This window comes from Cannabis sativa, chromosome 2, assembly GCF_029168945.1.
Source record: "Cannabis sativa cultivar Pink pepper isolate KNU-18-1 chromosome 2, ASM2916894v1, whole genome shotgun sequence".
In the NCBI taxonomy this organism is placed as follows: Eukaryota; Viridiplantae; Streptophyta; class Magnoliopsida; order Rosales; family Cannabaceae; genus Cannabis; species Cannabis sativa.
Genome location: NC_083602.1, coordinates 72383140 through 72402116, shown reverse-complemented (window position 1 = coordinate 72402116; position 18977 = coordinate 72383140). Strand labels below are relative to the sequence as shown.

The following is an 18977-nucleotide window of genomic DNA, read 5'->3' as shown; positions in this document are numbered from 1 at the left end:
AACAACAACACTTGCTGATTTTTCACAAAAACTCTCTCTTTGATCCTACTATCATGCCACTTCTTTATATTTTCCTTGTACAACTTGGCATTTTCATAGGCAAACAAGCGCAACTCATCTAACTCATTTAATTGCAATTTCCGAGCCTTTCCCACAGCTGAAAGATCAAAATTCAGGTTCTTAAGTGCCCAAAATGCCTTGTGTTCCAACTCCACAGGAAGATGACATGCCTTCCCATAAACTAGGCGATAAGGGAACATACCTAGAGGAGTTTTAAATGCCGTACGGTAGGCTCAAAGTGAGTCATCTAACCACTGGGACCAATCTTTTCTGCTAGGATTCACCACTTTTTCAAGAATTCCCTTGATTTCTCTATTGGAAATTTCAGCTTGCCCGTTGGTTTGTGGGTGATAAGCGGTGGCTATTTTGTGATTCACGCTATACTTGGCTAAAAGGGCAGCCAAGACTTTGTTCACAAAGTGTGTCCCTTCATCACTAATCAACGCTCTCGGTGTCCCAAATCTTGTGAAAACATTCTTATGCAAAAATTTCATCACCACCTTGGCATCATTGGTTGGACTAGCTATTGCTTCCACCCATTTAGAAACATAATCTACTGCCACCAATATGTAAGGATTCCCAAAAGATGGAGGGAATGGCCCCATATAGTCAATGCCCCAAACATCAAACAATTCAACTGCCAAAATGCAATTTAGTGGCATTTCATTCCTTGTTGAAATATTTCAAACTCGTTGGCAGTGATCACATCTTTGAACAAAATCATGGGCATCCTTGAATATTGAAGGCCAATAATACCCCGATTGAAAAACTTTGGCAGCCGTGCGTTGTCCACCAAAATGGCCACCATATGGGGCTGAATGACAATGCTCCAAGATGCTTCTAACTTCACTTGTTGGCACACATCTCCGCATTATACAATCCGGTTACTGCTTGTACAAGTGTGGCTCATCCCAAAAATAAAACTTACTATCATGAAGGAACTTTTTGAGCTGCTACTTGGTAAAATCAGGTGGATGGTCACCTCCAACTAAGTAATTGACAATATCCGCATACCATGGTACCCGTGCTTGCTCTACCACCAGCAGTTGCTCATCTGGGAATGAGTCTCGAATTTGTAATTCTCTCTCTAAGTGGCTGCTGTGATTGTTAGTTTCCAACCTAGAGAGATGGTCCGCCACTTTGTTTTCTGTCCCTTTTCTGTCTCGGATTTCCAAATCGAACTCTTGTAGCAACAAAACCCAACGAATGAGCCTCGGTTTAGAATCTTTCTTGGCTATCAAATACTTGATTGCCGAGTGGTCAGTATACACAATAACCTTGGTCCCCACAAGATACGATCTGAATTTCTCAAATGCAAAAACCACCGCCAGCAACTCTTTCTCAGTAGTGGTGTAGTTAATTTGGGCATCAACAAGAGTTTTGCTTGCGTAATAAATGGAGTGAAAGATCTTGTTCTTCCGCTGCCCAAGAACAGCTCAAATGGAAAAATCACTTGCATCACACATGAGTTCAAAGGGCAATGACCAATCGGGTGCTACAATCACGGGGCTGTAACAAGAGCTGTCTTCAACTTCAAAAATGCTTCATTACATTCAGGGGTAAACTCAAATGGACTATTTTTCTCTAGCAAGCTACACAAGGGTTTAGACACCTTAGAAAAGTCTTTAATGAAGCGCCTATAAAAACCCGCGTGTCGAATGAAGCTTCTTATGCCTTTCACCGTGGTAGGGGCTGGTAACTTCTCAATAACTTCTAGCTTTGCCTTGTCAACTTCTATCCCCTTGCTAGACACTTTGTGACCCAACACAATACCCTCTTGAACCATGAAGTGGCATTTCTCCCAATTAAGCACCAAGTTGGTTTCTTCACATCTTGCTAACACTTTCTCCAAATTCTCCAAACAAACCCCAAATGAGTCCCCGTAGATAGAGAAATCATCCATGAATATCTCCAAAGTACTCTCAGCCATATCCTAGAAAATAGCCATCATACACTTTTGGAACGTAGCGGGAGCATTGCACAATCCAAATGGCACCCTCCTAAAGGCAAAGGTGCCATATGGACAAGTGAAGGTGGTTTTCTTTTGGTCTTCCGGTGCTATAGAAATCTGATTGTAACCCGAATATCTATCAAGAAAGTAATAAAACTCTTTTCCCCCCAAACGATCCAACATTTGGTCAATAAATGCCAGCGGGAAATGATCCTTCCGAGTAGCATTGTATAGCTTCCGATAGTCCATACACACCGTCCAACAGGTCACGGTTCGAGTAGGAATCAACTCATTGTTCTCATTGGCCACCACCGTGACTCCTCCTTTCTCGGGCACACATTGAACAGGACTAACCCATGAGCTATCCGAAATTGGGTACACAATACCATAATCTAGCCACTTGATCACTTCTTTTTGCACCACTTCTTTCATGACGGGATTCAATCTTCGCTGATGCTCAACAGAATTACTACAACCAGCTTCTAAGAGTATCTTGTGCGTGCAAATTGTTGGACTAATACCCCTTATGTCAGCCATAGTCCACCCGATTGCTTTTTTATGCTTTTTTAACACCTCTAACAAGGCACCTTCATCTTCAACTACCAAGTTTGCTTCTATAATAACTGGCAGTGTGTCATTCTCCCCCAAAAAGGCATACTTCAGATGGCTTGGCAAGGGTTTCAACTCCAACTTCGGTGGTTCTTGGATGGAGGGTTTTGGAGGCTTGAAATTACTTTCCTTCAGCTCCAACGATTCAAAGGGCTTCTTGAATTTAGGGATAGGTTCCAATGGCTCCACCCAAGCAACTTGGTTGTCTTCATCTTCACTCAAGTCTTCAAGCTCATCAAAAGAACTTATAAACTTCTCATCCTTCCAAGCTTCCTTGTGAAATCTGTCAGCCACAATAGAGTCAATTACACTTATGCGGGAACATTCTTCTATCTCATCCGGAAACCTCATAGCATTGAACACATTAAAGGTGACTTTTTGGTCATTCACCCTCATAGTGAGCTCCCCATTTTGCACATCAATTAGAGTTCTCCCGGTAGCAAGGAACGGTCGACCCAAGATAATAGGCACATCTCTATTAGCTTCATAGTCTAGGATGATGAAATCAGCTTGAAAAATGAACTTGTCAACCTGTACTAGAACATCTTCTATTTTTCCTTCTGGATGGGCCATGGACCTGTCAGCAAGCTGCAATGTAACAGTTGTAGGATGTGCTTCACCAATACCCAACTTCTTAAAGATCGACATAGGCATGAGGTTGATGCTTGCACCCAAATCACATAAAGCTCTTCCAACATCCCGTCCCCCAATAGAACAAGGGATTGTAAAACTACCAGTATCCTTCAACTTCGGTGGAATCTTACTTTTCAACATGGCGCTGCATCCTTCGGTGAGAGCTATGGTTTCAAACTCCCCCAACCTCATTTTTTTTCGTCAAAATGTCTTTTAAGAACTTGACATAATTCGGCATTTGCTCCAATGCTTCCACCAAGGGAATATTGATATGGAGCTGCTTCAACACATCTAAAAACTTCTTGAATTGCCCATCTTGTTGCTGTTTCTGAAATCTTTGAGGAAATGGAAGGGGTGGTTTAGGACTAGAACATACTGGTGCGGATTGCTGACTGTCAGGTTGCTGACCCTTTGCTGTATCAACTGGTCTGGTATTAGCAAATTCCTGGGCAGTTTTTTTACTCAATTTTTCGTCGATTTGGATTGAAGTGGGCTCCCCACTACCCTTTATTTCCTCCTCAGAATTTTTCAGATGCTTGGATTTGCATTGTTCCTTCCCACCCCTCCTTGGATTTTCCGTGTCACTAGGCAAAGAACCTTGCGGCCTAGCTTTTAATTCATTGGCCAAATGTCCAAGTTGCAACTCTAGGTTTCGAAGGGAGGCAGCTTGACTTTGTATCACCGCATCATTTTTGGCCATATAATCCCGCATTAGACTTTCCAAAGAACTCAGTTGGGAATTTTGAGCATGTTGTGAATGTCGCGGTTGTTGTGAAAAACCCAGTGGATATGCTTGTCTTCCTTGGGCTGGTGCGGTGCTTGAGCTTGCCCCATTGACCCCCCCAAGACAAATTAGGATGATTCTTCCATGCTTGATTGTAAGAATTTGAGAATACCCCATTGTTTCTATTAAAATTCTAATTTCCCATGTAACAAACAGACTCCGGATTAGATGGACACTTCTCAAACACATGCCCTTCTCCACAAAACACACATGAGACATCATCACTTTGAATGGAAGCAGTTGGGTGAATATCTTTAGAGTTCCCAATGCTCAAATTCTTCAAAACATTCGTCATGGAAGCCATTTGAGCTGTCAAAGTTGTTATTGCATCTACCTCAAGGACCCCTGCCACTTTTCTACTTGTTGGAGCTCTTGTGTTGGACCATTGGTAGTTTTTACTTGCAATGGTCTCCAAAATCTCAAATGCTTCGTTGTAAGACTTTGACAAAATAGCACCATTCCCCGATGCATCTAACACCATTCCAGAAGTTGCATTCAAGCCATTATAAAAAGTCTCCATCTGTGTACAATGTGGAATGCCATGATGTGGACACTTTCGCAAAAGTTCCTTAAACCTCTCCCACGCATCACTTGTAGATGTTGGAAACTATTTTACCAGGATCTTAGATCTACTCACAAGTATGTTGATTAACACCCTAAATATGAACTTCTAAAACGACTATGAAATAAACACATATAAAGTATGAGAAACCTTACATTGGGTGAAGCAGAATTAAGTGTCTCCTTCCGTTCAGATATCTAGCCTTTGATTCCTTTCTGTAGCAGAGCATTATCAATATCTAAACCTGAATCTCTTTCTCTCCTTCTTTAGTGCTGAAACTCCTTCTTGTTGAATGTCTTTCTTCACGATCTTCCTCACTATGATTGAGGTATCACTTGCTGTGTGTGGGTACTACTCTAATCACTAAGTGGTTCGAAAATAAAGAGGAAGAAGAAGAGTATAGGTGGCGGCTAGGTTAGAGAGAGAAGGCTCAGGTTTTTCTCTGAAGGAAAAAGTAGAAAGTTAAGTGTAAATTTCCTGACGCCTTCACTATCTATTTATAGCATTCCACTAGGGTTAGGTTTGAATTATTTGGCATTAAAATAATGAAAATATCAGATGAAAAACCCTATAAAAGTGGCCGGCCCTAAGCAATGTGGATTTGGGCCTCACTTTTGCAATTTTACAGTTTTATCATTTCTGCATCTCATTTTCTCAAAAACGCCAATTTTCAAATTCAACCATTTAAATGCCAATTCTAATTATTTAATAATTATAAATAATTATTAAATAATATTGTCATTTATCAAATTTATTAATTGAACCATAAAAAGTATCATAATTAACAAATATGCCCCTAAAACTCTTTCTTTACAATTTCGCCCTTACTTAGTGAAAAATTCACAAATAGACATTAGTCTAATTTGAGAATTATAATTGATTAATCAAAACCAATTATATGAGTCTTACAAGAAATATTATCTCAACTAGGGGGACCATGGGTCTATATAGCCGAGCTTCCAATAAGCAGATCAAGAATTTATAACCTAAATTCACTGACTTATTAATTATTCGTTGAATCTACGCATAGAACTTAGAATTGCACTCTCAGTATATAGAATGCTCTATATGTTCCACCATATAGACACATCATTAGTTATCCATTGTTATAATCCTAATTTGATCAATGATCCTCTATATGAATGATCTACACTGTAAAGAGATTAGATTACCGTTACACCCTACAATGTATTTTATCCTTACAACACTTAACCCTGTATAAATGATATTTCAGCTTATGTGAAATGAGTACTCCACCATTTATTTTCGTTTGGTCAAGCTCAAAGGAGATCATCCTTTACTTACTATTCGCCAGATAGAAGCTATAGATTCCATGTTTATGTTAGCGCTCCCACTCAATTGTACTACCGTGTTCCCAAAATGTACGTATCACCCTGACCTAAAAGTAGGCTTAACTAACAAATCAAAGAACACGAATAACCTGTTGAGATTGAGCATAATCATAACAGGATTAAGATCATTTGATCTAGGATTAACTAGGCGATATTGACTTGAATAGATATTACGGTAAGTTTATTAAATCTAATTCAAAGTTCAATATTGGTCCCTTCCGATGCATACTCCATGCATCCAACCTGAGCTTTACTTTAACCAATGCTCTGGAAAGAACATAGCATTTCTCCAAATGCAAGTAAACTCTGTTGTAGATTATCATATCAGTAAAACCCTGTGTCTGATAAATCTAGGAAACTTTATTCACATAGTCATGTTTACTTTCCAATGTGTTGACAACACAATAAATAGGATCAAGTATGTGAAAAGGGTTTCGGATGAATTCATACATTATGTACATATAATCATGTGAACCATGCAACATTAAATGTTATTTATGATCTATATTAATAAGTAAATCTGATTATATTGAAATGAGTTTTATTTAGGGCATAAAACCCAACAGTAGACTCATCTTCAAGTTGCTGAAAAGACATGATCTCACTTCTGAATTTTGCATTTCGAGTAGGAGGAAAGTATTTCCTCAAAAACTTCTCAGCAAGGTCATTCCAATTGGTAACAGAATCAGGAGGCAAAGTGTTGAGCCATGATCTAGCTCGGTCTCGTAGTGAGAATGGGAATAGCTTCAACCTTAACACCTCTTCACTCACGCATTGGATCTTGAAAGAATCACTCACCTCCAAGAATGAACGGAGATGGAGGTGAGGATCTTCAGTTGGCATCCCGCTGAATTGCCCCACGGTTTGGAGCATTTGAAACATCACTGGCTTGAGCTCAAACTGCGGTGCTTGTATTTCAGGCCTCACAATGCCTGGATTGAGCTCATTAAACATGGGGGCTGCATACTCTCATATAGCCCTTGCTCGATCATCTGCCAATATGATGGGATTAGCAATTTGTTGAGCAATCCCATCATCATCAAGATTCTCAGCCATGATATCTCGACCCTTAGCCTTTTGAACTCTTCTTCTTCTTCGGAATGTGCGTTCAATCTCGGGGTCAATAGGAGCAAGTTCAAAGTCCTCTTATTGGTTCATACACTATAGATACCTGAGATTTCAAAGAACAACCAGCAAGATTAAAAGCACAAAAAATTTTAAGAATGTCAATTAGTTGATAAAATAAAATTTAGAACTTAAAGTCCCCGGCAACGACGCCAAAAACTTGTTGTGAAAATTTATAATGATTTATAATTGCGCAAGTGTACACAATCACAAACAAGTAATACAATGATAAGTAATCAAAGTTCGTCTCCACAGGGACTTTTTACTAAATAATGCAAAATAAACTAAGAGCAATTCCAAGAATTTCAAATAAAAATAAAACAAAGTAACAAATCAATTCAAGAACAAATTCTTAACCTTAATTCTAAACTTGAGAAATAATATTTTAAACTAAATAAACTAAAAATACGAGACTAAAAGTTTTTAAAGTGGTGATAATTTCAGATTTGGAAAATAGACTTGGGTGATTAATTCCTACTTCAGTTGATACAAAGAATGACTCAAAGATCGACTCGGCAATCCCGCGAGTTAACAGATTTCAAAAAAAAAAACCAGCAAGCTTTTTCCAAAACTTGCAATAAACCATTCATAATCTCAACAATGCATTCCTACATGAGATTAGATCACAAATAGTCCAATATAGCGTCAAATCTTTAGTTATGCATGGTAGCCAAATATGCCTATTTCACTACTAATTAATACCTAAAAAAAAGGTAAAAATCATGCATCAATTAGAAGGGTTCAACTAGGTCTTACTTTTCCAAGTAAGATCTAGCTTGCTAAATGTTAAAGATGGCCAAAAATTAACATTCAATCAACATTTCATCACAACTAATTGAACTAAGATAAGATTACTTAATCATTGCAAAATCAAAATACTAGTCCATACAAGGGTTCATAACCACCCAAATCTCAAAGAGTTTAGTTCATAGCTGAAATTAAAAACTCAAAACCAGAAAATGAAATGTTCATGGAGTTAAAGAGAAAACTAGAGAGTAGAAAATGATACAAATTGAAGAGGAGAGCAAGAGAAATGAGTTTGAAGCTCAAATCCTCTCTTTGTAGGTTGCCTTCTTCTCCTTCTTCTTTGTCTTCTTCTTCTCTTCTTTGTACTCTCTTCTTTTTTCTTTCTTTCTCTGTACTTTTTTTCTGAAATTTTCGTACCAGTCCTTCAAAGTAGCAGCCACCACTTTCTATTCTATCCTCCTCTCTCTTTTTTTTTGCTCCCCAATTAGGGTACTAAAGTTTACCCTAATTGGAAATCCAAGTCATCGCCCATTTGTCCTTCATTTTCCACCTATTTGTTGAGTCATTAGCCACATTTCGCCACCTTAGCTCATTTTTCTCTTCATTAATGTCAGCTGGACTTTCTGCCAAAATAAACTTACTGGGCTAACAAATTGCTACGTGATGATTGCTATATGCCAGTCAGCAATAAGCATTTTTCTGCTCCTTTTCCTCCTTGTCCGAAATATTTCCAAATACATATTCTTGCATTTTTTTCTGCTTAATACACATAAAAACAACAACATAAGTCTATTTAACACTTACTAACACACACACTTCCATTTATTACAAAGACACAACAAACTAAACACAATTACATAATATAGACACTAATTGCTCCACAATTCAACTTAAAATTCAAGCTTAAAGATATAAAAATAACTCTAAATCTTAGAGTTATCAATATGGTCAAATGGGAGGATCTCCACAACAGCCTATGTATGGTCAGATTTTCAGTGCGCAGAGTCAGCAACAACAGCAACAACAACAACCTACTTTGGTTCGCCCGCAAACTCGACATTTTGTGGAGATCTTACCTACACCGCAAACTGGACAACCTTATTACCCTACCCCGCCGGCTCCTCAATCTCGTAATAATCTCGACGGGTTCAAGACTTAGCTTGAATGCAGATAAATTTCTAAATTTACTGATTTGAACAATGATAATTATGTTTTTTAATTATTTAAATTTTTATGTTTTAAATTATTTGCTCTTTTATAGCTCACTAGTAGCAGCTAAAATATTTGTAGTGACATAATATACATTAAACATATTAATTTGGTTTTATATTTTATCGTGACTAAATAATTAGTTGGTATATATAAACCATTAATAATAAATGTAAGTATAAATTTTTTAGCACTAATATTTTAGTCATTGAAACTCTTTAACATTTATCGACCAAATATTTTGTCACAAATTGAGGATTTTCAGAGACTAAATAATTTTAGTCACCAAAATTTAGTGCTCCCGCCACAACTATTAATTTGGCGCCAAAATTTCAGTGACTAAGTACAAATTTAGTCACTAAAAATAGCAAACAGTGACTAAAAATTAGTCGTTAATTCTTTTGGTTCCATTTAAATATTATTTTATGACTAAATATGTTTGCGACTAAATATTAGTTATAAAAGCTAACTATTAGTGACTAAGTTGATTTAGTCACAAAAAATTTAGTCGCTGAAAACCTATTTTCTTGTAGTGAGATAATAATTTATATTGTAATGGACAAATTAAAATTAATGTTTCATTTCTTAATGTTTGATTTTGTAATATTAATAATGTTTGATTTTTAATTAATAATATATTTATAAAATAATTATTATACAGTAGAACCTCTATTCAAGAATACACTTGGGACCAAGAAATTAATATTCTAATTGAGAGGTTATAACTAAATAGAGTTACGCTTGAAAAAAAAAATCAAAATATCAAAAAATATCAATGTAACAAAAATACCAATAAACAATTCTTAATACTATATTATATTAAAATTATTTTCGAGTACATATAATATTTATACATGTACTATAATTTGAAATAAAATTATTAATTTTACATAAGTAAATTTATAAAATATACGTATATATTTATTTAAGATCTAAGTATTCTTATATAGAGGTATATTTTATTAAGACGGGACTTAAAAAATGTATAACTAATTACAATATAGAGGTTATTCTTATTTATAACTGGCCCAAATTGGGACTTCATTTTTTTTATAACAAATTAGAGGTTATTCTTGAATAGAGTATTCTTGAATAGAGGTTCTACTGTATATATAATTATAATTAATTTTATTATATAAATATTAAAAATAATAATTTTTTTACATATAAAAATATTAATATCGACATAATACTAAATGTGGTCCGCCGGTATTAATGTGTTAGTGTGTAAAAGTGACACTAATACCAGCGGACCCCACCGTATTAATTTACCGTTACTAATATTATTACCGGTGGAAGTCCGTTTTGGCCGCTAATAGTCATTAATAGCTACCAATTAATACCGGCTAATAATTACCAGCGGTTTAGAAAATTAATACTGGCAGATGTCTCCGCCGGTACTATATAAAATTCTTGTAGTGATATGAACATATTTTTAATAAAGTATGAAAAGAGATATTTTTTTTATTTAGTTTTTAATTAAGTAGTTAAACTAAGTAAAAAAATTCAAATTTCTCTTTTATTATTCGTTATTAAATTAAAATGTGATGATTTAATATTTTAAAATTAATATTTATCGTTAAATTTGTTTAGTAAGAAATGATCCATATATATATATGGGTGACTACTAATGGTTATATTTTTATTGTAATCATGATGTTACATTTTTTAAATCTGTAATAGCAGGTTACCAATAGATAAAAATTTCTTTTTTAGAATTAAATTAATCATAATTAATAATTTTTCTAAAATAATTAATTTTAATTTAAATATTTTCTAAGACCTTTTAGCAATTAATATTTATAAATAATTTTATTTTTATAATTAAGTCCCTATTATAATATTTTTAACATTTAAACCATTTAACTATTATATTTACAATAAAATTTTATTTTATTTTTATAAAATTTACACTTCCACCCCTTTTAAAATAAATTTTTGAATACTTAATTAATTTTTAAAATTACATCTAATTATTCTTAGCAACAACCATTTGACCCATTTTCCTCCTTTATATATAAAAATAGGATTTCAGTTTGTACCCCAACATAATATTATGTGAATTTTTCATTTCGATACAATCTCCTACATCTATGCCACAAACCCATTTCTCTATTCAACCAACTACAATTAGATCTCTCATTGGTTTTTAATAACTTGCTTGCTATTTTCTTACTGTTATGCTTATTTGTGAAAAAGAAGCAACAATTTCAATTAATTGGTAGTCTACTTTGATAATTTTTTTTTGCAATCTTTAGATTGATGAAAATGATTTCAACGAGGAGCGAAAATAGTTAACAATCATTAATGTTATAGTTGTTATTACATTTTCTTACTTAATTTTTTTATTTTTTAAAATAAAAAAAAAATTAAATAACTTGAACCAATCTTGGACTAACACACTAATTTAACACTTAAAAAGGTTAAAACATAAGATTGAAAGTAAATTACCTCTAATTAGAGGTCATCCATATACTATTTTTTTATTAATTAAGGTTATACGTGTAATAATTTTAAACGACAAGGAGTTTTGTTGCAATTATTTCAATTATTTAAGTTAAAAAAATAATTACTAAAAGATTTTTACTTATTAACAAATTGTATAAAATTAATTAATAATTATTAGTAATTTAATTTTAAATATAATTTATTTTAATTAATTTTTTATAAAGAGATAAATTATCAAATTATAAGTTATTTAATATATATATTTTTTTTTAATTTTTAAATTAATCACAACTATTCTATAATGATCTAATAGTTAAAAAAAAATATAACCTAGTTATATATTTAATGTAATTATTAAAACTTCTTCCATATATATATATATATGCCTATCTCATCTATCTCATATATTTGTGCTTCATGTATATATATGTTGTTTAGCTCTTATATTTTTTTCAAATGGGTTTTTGGTGCTTTTTGGGTTTTTATATAATAAACTGGCACAATTTATTTATTCCATTACAATTTATGAGACAAATTCTTAGTAATAAAAAATTAAGAAATTTCAAGACATAAAATTGCCAACACATAGCTCAAATACTCTCCAGGACATAAAATTAACACCTTGTTTTCTCCATTCCTGTCCCATGTTGGACTCAGAGAAACAACCACTTTGATCTCTGATCCAAATCTATTAGGTAGGTAGTCTTTCTTTTGTCCTTTATCTTTTCACTTCTGTGTCCGATAGATAAAGCTAATACTATGCTAGAAATAGAGATCAAATTCCGAATCTCTTATGAACAAATAAACATGTTATGTAATTGGACTAAATAATTACCACATTTTTTTTTCCAACATGAATGAAAAAGCCCGCAACGGATTGAGGTCTTACAAATGCAAGAACTCTGTTAACTAAGTGAAAAAACAGCTGTTTTTCATGGAACCTAGCCAAGGTACAGCAAAGAAATAAGTTTTAGTAATTACTATTTTGATCATCACCAAGACTTTGTCAAACATAAACTAATCATTGTTGTCTTCTTCATGGTAGCCCTTGAACACTCAACTTTTCTCCACTATGGTAATTTCTAAAGTTGTTTCATTAGCATTAAATGTCTTGTCTTCTTTTTAAAATGGACCCCCCAAAAAAATGTACATATGTCTACAGTGTGATTGAACAAGCCTTAATGAGCATGAACTTTTTGAACTTTTATTAATTTCTATAAGCTTGACATTTAACTGTCCTTATGTTTGTTCTGGGTTCTATATACCATTCAACTAAAAGAAGAAGAAACGAAAGAAAAGAGAAAAGTGCATATATGACAACGGATGTGGGCACACACAATAGTGTTTATGGCATTAATGGTGGGAATTTTTCTGGGTTCTTTTTTTGTTTCACAACTACTTATAGGGAAGTGGGCACCAAAAGCAACTAATGCTTTGTCTACTAAAAGAGAAAAAGAAACCATTGAGAACCATATATTTTAAGCAATGTTTTTATCAATACAGAGAACTTCACTTTCTTGCTGAAGTGGATTTAGAGATGATAAAATTCATCTCTTGTTTTGCCTTGAAGAAGTGGATGAGATTGTATAGCTAGATATTTTCTTGGTGTTAAATCCAATCTGTCCCTAGCTTAAAATGACATAAGATGGTAAAACGCAACCAACTCTCTTTATTGCCTAACTACTTCAAAGTATTCCAAAAGGTTTCAATGATAGTGAGCGCACAAGCCATATGGGCTGCACTTTTTGCCATCTTCATATAACTTTGTGATGACTATAAATTTGTCGATTATTATGCTCATACTACTTCAATCTCAATAATAACATTTGTAGAAGCTTTTGAAAAGAGAAAAAAAAAACAACTAAAGAAAAAAATGTATAGCAAATTAGTCCTCCCTGGATTTATTAAGGCAACCATAGGAATAAGAAAAAGTGTGACAAGAGAACCACTTGTTCATGAGTCCAGTAAGAGTAGCAACCGGTGTGTCCTTTTCCCAGCCAGTACTAGTGTCAGCTTGGTAGCCAAAACCCAAGTTCAAGAGTCCAGAAAAAGTGTAAGAAAAGATGGCAATCCTATTCAAAAGTTCCGGAAGAGTAACCCGCGGCGTGTGAGTTTCTCAGCCAACACTAGTAATGTCAGCATGGTGGCCAAAAGTTTGGAAAGAAAAGACCATGATTGGTACATGTTCTTCTTCTCATGTATACTTGTCTCATATTTGTACTTGAAGGCTTGTATTGCTTGCTTGTAATGATGTTTTTGTAATATTAATGATCAAGTTTATTATATGGTGTAGGTTTGTTCAGTCCACAATTCCAAGTGATTTGATCATCCAAGTTGGTGATTCAAGCTTTCATTTGCACAAGGTGGGCTCATAAACTATTCACACTTTAATTTTATTAAAAAAAAAAACAGTCATTGTTCTTTGTCTAACACAGGCCTGGATATTAAAGTCATAATATATTGAATTTCAGAAATATTCTAGCATGCTTTGATTGCTTTTGAGAAATAAAACCAAGTCAAAGGATTGACATAAGTTATCAAATAATTTTTATAGGTATTTCTAATTAAAGCCTTGGAGATAAAATAGCTAATGTTTCCGATTTTATACACTTAAATACTTAATGTTTATTTTTTGTGGCAAAAATATCTAATGTTACAATTCTCTTACACTGTTACTACCAGTACTTCCGTTAACTCATAAATATGGACACGTGAAGGGTTCAGATGCATTACATTTATTTTTATTTTATTTTAAAACTTAATATTCTTAACATCAGAAACTAAATGCTACTTGTTTAAAAAAAACGTGTTCTCATTAACAATTTTCACATGATATTGGCACTTCAATTCAATAATCATGTTTCATATACTATACCGGTTCACTCAGTTATGGTAATTTAGTATTGCATCTCTCTTATTTTTTTTTTTTTAAAAAAAATAAGTAATATTTAATTTTTTATATTAAGAATATTAAATTTTAAAATAAAATAAATAAATGTAATGCATTTGAGCCCTCCACGTGTCTATATTTATGAGTTAATAACGGAAGTGGTAGTAACGGTGTAAGAGAATTGTAACATTAGGTATTTTTGCCACAAAAAATAAACATTCGGTATTAAATGTATAAAATCAGAAACATTAATTATTTATGCGGCAATTTACCCAATAAAAAATAAAAAATTGGCATATGTTTTTCTCTTTTATCAGCATAAAAGAGCACAAGATCTACTATTTGGAAATATTTGGTCCTCCTTAAACTTGTTTGGTTGATTTGACCATGATACTTGAACGACCTAATCTAAATCTTTTCACAATCTGAAATATAAATTTTTTAATTAAAAAAAATGGCATACTAGATTTTAGGTCTACAAATACTGATATTTACCACTTTTATTATTTTTCAGCTACCTATGGTCTCAAAGAGTGGATATTTGAATAAATTGATTTTCGATAGAAGTAATGGGGGCAGAGACAAAAGCCTCAAAATATCTATAGACAATCTTCCAGGAGGAGCCAAAGCTTTCGAGTTAGTGGTGAAATTTTGTTACGGGTTGGAAGTTGATATTACATCTGCCAATATTTCTCCCCTATATTGTGCAGCTCATTTCTTGGATATGAATGATTATCTTGAACAAGGCAACCTCATATCCAAAACTGAGACATTTCTAAGCTTTTCTATATTTTCCTCATGGAAAGACACATTTCAAATTTTGAAAAGCTGTGAAAATCTTTCTTCATTGGCCAAAGAGCTACAAATTGTGAAGAATTGCTCAGAATCCATTGCTTTGAAGGCATGCACAAACCTTAAAGACTTAAGTGCTAGAGAAGATGGTCCACATAGCTTTCACCTTCCATTGAAAAGTGGAGAAGAGTCAAAACATGAGAAGCAAGTTGAACATTGGTGGTTTGAAGATGTGTCATCACTTAGAATAGATCATTTCATTGAGGTGATTCAGTCCATAAAAAGTAAAGGGATGAAGCCAAATCTTGTTGGCTCATGTATAGCTCATTGGGCCACTAATTGGCTCTCTAGTGTCAATCTCAGTGAGCATGAGACTACACCAAATCCCGAAAACATGAGTTATCAATTACAAAGAGTCACAATAGAGTGTTTAGTTAGAGTACTTCCAACTGAGGAAAACTCAGTGTCTTGTAATTTTCTGCTTCATCTTCTCAAGGCAGGTTTGGCATTGCAGATCAGCTCTGAGTTGTTGGAACTGCTCGTACAACGAATAGTGCCTTTGTTGGAGCTATGTCGTGCTCGAGATCTCTTGGTTAAAAACTATGGAGGCAATGAAAATGTTCATGATGTTGGCATTGTTAATAAGGTGGTGAAAGCTTATGCTTCTCTTGATCAGATCAACCGCAAGAAGAAAATACTAGGCGTTGGGAGGTTAGTGGATGAGTATCTTACACTAGTAGCAAGAGAAGAGAAACTTCATGTCAAGACTTTCCAGTCACTTGTGGAAGCCTTGCCAAAAGAAGCTCGGTTTTGTGATGACAATCTCTATAGAGCCACTGACTTGTACCTCAAGGTATGATATTCTTATTTTTTTCATTGTTTGACAATTTACTCTTTAAAAAAAATTAAAAAGAAAAAAGAAATTGTCACTGTTAGTGTTTATATAGAACTTAAAAGAGAGTACAATTTCCAATTAGAGACTGGTGAATAAGAATTACTTGACTCATTGTGTGATAACTCAATATATGTGATTTACAGGCACATCCTGGCTTAACAGAAGATGAAAGAACTAGTTTATGCAGATTCTTGGAATACCATAGATTATCACAAGATGTTCGAGAACATGTTATTAAGAACAACCGTTTGCCATTGAAGACCGCAACTAGATTTATTCTTCTAGAGCAAGTGAGTATGACAAGGTCAATGGCAAGTAGTAGTAATACCAAGGCTCATGCATTTGTTAGAGCAAATAATCGAAGCTTGGAGAAAGAGAGATGTTGGAAGAATTGCCAAAAGGAAATAAGAAAAATAACCAAAGATTTGGAGACCATGAATGCACAACTCAAGGATCTTCAAGTGTGTAAATTAAAGATCCAAAGACAAATGTTGAGATGTCTTAATATTTGAACATTTCATTAATTAGTGAATGTTAGTTTAGAGTTGGTGGGGCCGGGTTCTGTTTATTATGGATAATTTTGGCTCTGTTATTTTATTTTATTTATTTATTTATTTATTTATTATTATTAGAGTAATTTGCGGCATAAATACCTAAATTTTATGTGGTGTAGCAGATAAATACCTAAGTTGCATTTTTGACGGTAAAAATACCTTCCGTTACACTCTTGGAACTTCCGTAGGTACCTCTCCGTTAACTGCCAAATCAGTACCTACGTGGCAACCCCTGATAGGTCCATGTCATTTAATTTTTATTTTTTTTTCTAACAATTTTTAAAAATTAAAAAATAATATATTTAAAAATTTAAAAAAAAATAATTAAAAAATAAACATATATTTTCCCCTTTCTCTTCTCCAATCTCTCTCTTTCCTCTCGACTTCATCTCGTTCAATCTCAATCTCATTTTCCCATTATAATCATATCATAATACAAAAATTCAAAATCATTAAACAGATCAAATCCTCATCTTACCAATCTGTTTTTTTTTTTTTCTCTCTTTTTCTTTTACACTCTCTTGAACAATCAACAAAATCCCAAAAAATAAGTATGAACAGTAAACACAATCATAAAACAAATTCAAAAAATTAGAATGAGCCTAAAATAAAACTTACGCACAAATTTGAAAAATATTTTGGGACTAAACCTCATCACACCATAATATATTTTGGCACTAAAATTACACTATCCCATCCTTATTTTCTTCTCCATTTTTTCTTTTTTCTTTTTTTTAACAGTATCTTCTTCTCAATCTTGGATTGACTTGGAACCCTAAAATTAAAAACATGAATTAGAACCCAGAAAAAAAAAATTGATTTCATGTTCTTCACTCATCCCCATTCTTCATCATTTTCAAAATCAAAGTATCTCTACTCAAATCTAAGAAAGCTCAATAATCATTAGCCATAACACATTAATCAATACCAATTCTTTTCAAAATATACCATTCAAACCCATTAATCATTAATTATTCAAAAAAAAAAAAAGCCCATTACTCATTACTACACCATACATTTTTTTTCCATATTTATTATCTAATGGAACTGAGAGCATAAAAGTAGTCAAAGCATTTAAAGGGAGAGAGCTCACCTCAGTCGATGCAGAGTGATAGTAGAAAGACTGCAATGGCGTGTTTTTATGACTGAAGCTCGACGGTGGAGAGTCATTGAAGCTGACGAAGATATAGAGAGAAAGGGATACCGCGAGGGGAGAGTGAGAAAGTACAGGAAACCCAGATCTTGGAGTTTTCAAGGGTTGGGAATCTCGTGGTGGGGTTTGTTTAGGCCATAGAAGGCCGGAGATGCTCCGTCTGACTTTGAGCAGTGAGAACCAGAGAGAGAAGAGAAAAAGAGAGGAGATATATAACAGGAAAATAAAAATGAAAAAAGAAATAAAGGTATTGATTAGTTTTGAGTGATTTTGGGTTTTGTCTTTGATAGTGTGATATCTTGCCATTGATGGAAAAAGAGGTGCAGGTCGAAGAAGAAAATGGAAGAGGAAGAAGATTCTTTTTTTTTTCTTTTACTTTTTTAACTTTGCAATAATTTTAAATGATTTTTTAAAATATAAAATTAAAAAAATCCATGTGGACCAATCAGATAGTGACATGCAAGTACTGATTTGGCATTTAACAGTGAGGTATCTACAGAAGTTCCAGAAGTGTGACGGAAGGTATTTTTACCGCCAAAAATATGACTTAGGTACTTATCTGTTACACAACATAAAACTTAAGTATTTACGCCGCAAATTACTCTTATTATTATTGTAAAGTTTTGGCTCTTTAATATATTAGAAAAGTTTAAACATGTTTATGTTCCACTGATCAGTGTTTTGCATGGTATAAGTATATATATTATTAATTTTGAGCAAGCTGGTCATTTGGTGAAAAAGCAGTAAACTTGAGATTCTTTCTTAACAGCTTCCTGCACTAATATAGTAATGCATTGTTAAAATTAACTTAAAAAAAAAAAACAGAATTTATGCGTATAATTAAATGCATTTGTACAAATTTATTCAAAAAACCGTAATTTTAATAAGCTAGAGACATATAACCTCACATTAGTGGTTGTACGTTGATGATATTTGAGAATTTGATTTACTTTTGTAAGGGTTCATCTCTTCATCTATAACCTTAATAAAAGGCAAATATAGTTTAGTCCTTTCTTAATTAAATTACCTTAATATTTAGTTATACAATTTTAAAGAAAATATCATTCTCTTACATAGATATATATTTATTACATTTATAAAAAAGTATAAAAAAGTGGGTTGGGATATAGAAGTTAGTTGACTTATTTTATCTGAGAGAGAAGGGAATGAAAAAAAAAAGAGTTGAAATGACAAAATGACAATAAATTACTCT

General features: G+C 33.3%; 1 protein-coding gene and 1 long non-coding RNA gene across 2 annotated transcripts; one reads left to right on the top strand and one right to left on the bottom strand.

The window, feature by feature from the left end:
• Positions 1–12928: 12928 nt before the first annotated feature.
• On the top strand, positions 12929–16671 carry LOC115718712 (coleoptile phototropism protein 1). The gene is made up of 4 exons (XM_030647534.2): positions 12929–13658; positions 13774–13843; positions 14885–16015; positions 16201–16671. Exons 1-4 carry the CDS (start codon positions 13354–13356, stop codon positions 16567–16569), a joined length of 1875 nt encoding a protein of 624 aa, XP_030503394.2. The 5' UTR covers positions 12929–13353; the 3' UTR covers positions 16570–16671.
• On the bottom strand, positions 16201–18394 carry LOC115718713 (uncharacterized). Its single transcript, XR_004012011.2, has 2 exons — positions 17705–18394; positions 16201–17386 (listed from the first exon to the last, which is right to left on the bottom strand). It is a non-coding gene; the product is annotated as an uncharacterized LOC115718713 (long non-coding RNA).
• Between the last annotated feature and the right edge of the window lie 583 nt (positions 18395–18977).

Excerpts from the sequence above, each read along its gene's own strand:
- LOC115718712 (XM_030647534.2), top strand. The coding sequence starts at position 13,354 with ATGTATAGCAAATTAGTCCTCCCTGGATTTATTAAGGCAACCATAGGA. Across the intron at positions 13,659-13,773 it reads GAAAGAAAAGACCATGATTG|GTTTGTTCAGTCCACAATTC; the intron begins GTACATGTTCTT and ends TATATGGTGTAG. Across the intron at positions 16,016-16,200 it reads CCACTGACTTGTACCTCAAG|GCACATCCTGGCTTAACAGA; the intron begins GTATGATATTCT and ends TGTGATTTACAG.